This window comes from Engystomops pustulosus, unplaced genomic scaffold (genome assembly GCF_040894005.1).
Source record: "Engystomops pustulosus unplaced genomic scaffold, aEngPut4.maternal MAT_SCAFFOLD_293, whole genome shotgun sequence".
Classification (NCBI taxonomy): Eukaryota; Metazoa; Chordata; class Amphibia; order Anura; family Leptodactylidae; genus Engystomops; species Engystomops pustulosus.
Window position 1 is genome coordinate 2688 of NW_027285172.1, and position 3190 is coordinate 5877.

General features: G+C 66.0%; 1 protein-coding gene across 1 annotated transcript; it reads left to right on the top strand.

The window, feature by feature from the left end:
- Positions 1–393: 393 nt before the first annotated feature.
- On the top strand, positions 394–2580 carry GPS2 (G protein pathway suppressor 2). The gene is made up of 5 exons (XM_072132248.1): positions 394–506; positions 580–659; positions 1351–1416; positions 2222–2299; positions 2380–2580. The coding sequence occupies exons 1-5, from the start codon at positions 440–442 to the stop codon at positions 2461–2463; spliced, it is 375 nt and encodes a 124-aa protein (XP_071988349.1). The 5' UTR covers positions 394–439; the 3' UTR covers positions 2464–2580.
- Positions 2581–3190: the final 610 nt, after the last annotated feature.

A 3190-nucleotide genomic window follows, 5' to 3' on the forward strand; every position in this document is an offset into this window, starting at 1 on the left:
GGTCCCGGTGCTGACCCGTGTGTGTGTGTGCACAGTGTGGGGTCCCGGTGCTGACCCGTGTGTGTGCACAGTGTGGGGTCCCGGTGCTGACCCGTGTGTGTGCACAGTGTGGGGTCCCGGTGCTGACCCGTGTGTGTGTGTGCACAGTGTGGTGTCCCGGTGCTGACCCGTGTGTGTGTGTGCACAGTGTGGTGTCCCGGTGCTGACCCGTGTGTGTGCACAGTGTGGGGTCCGGTGCTGACCCGTGTGTGTGCGCGCGCACAGTGTGGTGTCCCGGTGCTGACCCGTGTGTGTGTGTGCACAGTGTGGGGTCCCGGTGCTGACCCGTGTGTGTGTGTGTGCACAGTGTGGTGTCCCGGTGCTGACCCGTGTGTGTGTACAGTGTGGGGTCCCGGTGCTGACCCATGTGTGTCCTGCAGGTCCGGCCGCCTTTCCTACCATGCAGTACCTGTCCCACCAGCAGCCGGGTTACACGGTGCACGGCCACTACAGCGGGGCCCATGCAGGTAAGTGGCCGCCCCCTCCCCCACCCCAGCGTTGCCCCTCACACGTCTGATCTGTGTTCTTGTCCCGGTGCAGGGTTCATGCCCCCGAGCAGCAGCATCCCGCTCCAAAAGCAGCTGGAGCACGCCAACCAGCAGTCCGGATTCACCGACTCTGTGAGTGACCCCCGGGAGGCGGGGCTCGGGAGGTGGGACGCTGGCGGGGGCGTGGGGCTGGACGCTTACGATGGGTGTGGAGCCCTGGGGGGGGGGTCGCTGACGATGGGGGCGGGGCCCTGGGGGGGGTCGCTGACGATGGGGGCGGGGCGCTGACGATGGAGACGGGGCCCTGGGGAGGGGGGTCGCTGACGATGGGGGCGGGGCCCTGACGATGGGGTCGGGGCCCTGGGGGGGGGGGTCGCTGACGATGGGGGCGGGGCCCTGGGGGGGGGGTCGCTGACGATGGGGTCGGGGCCCTGGGGGGGGGTCGCTGACGATGGGGTCGGGGCCCTGGGGGGGTCGCTGACGATGGGGGCGGGGCCCTGGGGGGGGGGTCGCTGACGATGGGGGCGGGGCCCTGGGGGGGGTCGCTGACAATGGGGGCGGGGCGCTGACGATGGGGACGGGGCCCTGGGGGGGGGGGGGGGTCGCTGACGATTGGGGCGGGGCGCTGACGATGGGGACAGGGCCCTGGGGAGGGGGGTCGCTGACGATGGGGGGGGTCGCTGACGATGAGGGGGGTCGCTGACGAAGGGGGCGGGGCCCTGACGATGGGGGCGGGGCTGGTAGATTACTTACCTCTGCAGGCATTGTGATGAAATGGTCCATGTCTTTCCTCAGTCTTTCTCTTCGGCCCATGCACCCACAGGCTCTGCACCCCACCCAGACCCTCCTGAGCGCTCCGCCCATAGCCGTGCCCATGCAGCCCAGCAAGGTAAGAGAGGTCCGAAAACCCCGTCTGTCCTTACGTATGGACCACATGTGACGACACTCATTGTAATGGTGGGGGCGTGTCCTGTCACTGAGGGTCACAAATTCTCTCTGAGACAGAAAATGTACTGTGGTCGTAAACTGGGGCCCCAATCCCCCCCGCCCTTGCTGGCCCGGGCGTGCGGCCCCACTCCTTCCCCTCCCTCCCTCCCTGCTGGCCCGGGCGTGCGGCCCCACTCCTTCCCCTCCCTCCCTCCCTGCTGGCCCGGGCGTGCGGCCCCACTCCTTCCCCTCCCCTCCCTCCCTGCTGGCCCGGGCGTGCGGCCCCACTCCTTCCCCTCCCTCCCTCCCTGCTGGCCCGGGCGTGCGGCCCCCTCTCCTTCCCCTCCCTCCCTCCCTGCTGGCCCGGGCGTGCGGCCCCACTCCTTCCCCTCCCTCCCTCCCTGCTGGCCCGGGCGTGCGGCCCCTCTCCTTCCCCTCCCTCCCTCCCTGCTGGCCCGGGCGTGCGGCCCCTCTCCTTCCCCTCCCCCTCCCCCCCCCCCCTTGCTGGCCCGGGCGTGCGGCCCCACTCCTTTCCCCCTCCTCCGGGCGTGCCGTGCGGCCCCACTCCTTCCAAACCCCTACCCCCCGCCCCCACCCGGCTGCCAGAGCTTATCCTTTCCATGGTTATTGTGCCCGGCCCCCCTCGTCTCCTGTGCCGCTGCGGGTCGCCCTCCTTTCTTGCGCTGTGCCGCTGCGGGTCGCCCTCCTTTCTTGCGCTCTGTGCCGCTGCAGTCGCCCTCCTGACTTGTTTGTGCTTCTGTTCGCAGTCGGCCTTGTCTTACTCGCACCCGTCTCGCTCGGCCTCTCCTGGAGGATACGGCACGCCCCCGCAGCAGCCGCACACGGTAAGCGCTGTAGTAACACCTCCGGGGTGTGACGTGTGATTGTTCCTCACATTGATGGCTCTTGTCTTGTGTCCCCTCAGTCCGGCTTCCAGGCCTCCCCGCAGCAGACTCCTCGTCTTCCTTTTATGCAGCACGGACAGAACCAGCGATTCTACCACAAGTAGAGGCAGCGCCCCCCGGAGGCGTGATGTACAGGAGCAGCGTCCTTCATGTGTGCGCTCTACAGCGCAGTATATACAGCCAGATATATCACCTGCAGAGAATAAACGATGACACCTGGAGCCGCGAGTCCTGTGCTCTCTCATAGTAATACATCTTCTTATAGCGCTGTCATATTCTGCGGTGTTGTACTGGGATAGTCCCTGGTCATGTGATGTCACACAGGAGCACGGCTCGTTGTATCCCTGGTCATGTGATGTCACACAGGCGCACGGCTCGTTGTATCCCTGGTCATGTGATGTCACACAGGCGCACGGCTCGTTGTATCCCTGGTCATGTGATGTCACACAGGCGCACGGCTCGTTGTATCCCTGGTCATGTGATGTCACACAGGCGCACGGCTCGTTGTATCCCTGGTCATGTGATGTCACACAGGCGCACGGCTCGTTGTATCCCTGGTCATGTGATGTCACACAGGCGCACGGCTCGTTGTATCCCTGGTCATGTGATGTCACACAGGCGCACGGCTCGTTGTATCCCTGGTCATGTGATGTCACACAGGCGCACGGCTCGTTGTATCCCTGGTCATGTGATGTCACACAGGAGCACGGCTCGTTGTATCCCTGGTCATGTGATGTCACACAGGCGCACGGCTCGTTGTATCCCTGGTCATGTGATGTCACACAGGCGCACGGCTCGTTGTATCCCTGGTCATGTGATGTCACACAGGCG

Coding starts and splice junctions, on each gene's coding strand:
- GPS2 (XM_072132248.1), top strand. CDS start 440: ATGCAGTACCTGTCCCACCAGCAGCCGGGTTACACGGTGCACGGCCAC. Junction 660..1,350: donor AGTCCGGATTCACCGACTCT/GTGAGTGACCCC, acceptor ATGCACCCACAG/GCTCTGCACCCCACCCAGAC. Junction 2,300..2,379: donor CCCCGCAGCAGCCGCACACG/GTAAGCGCTGTA, acceptor GTGTCCCCTCAG/TCCGGCTTCCAGGCCTCCCC.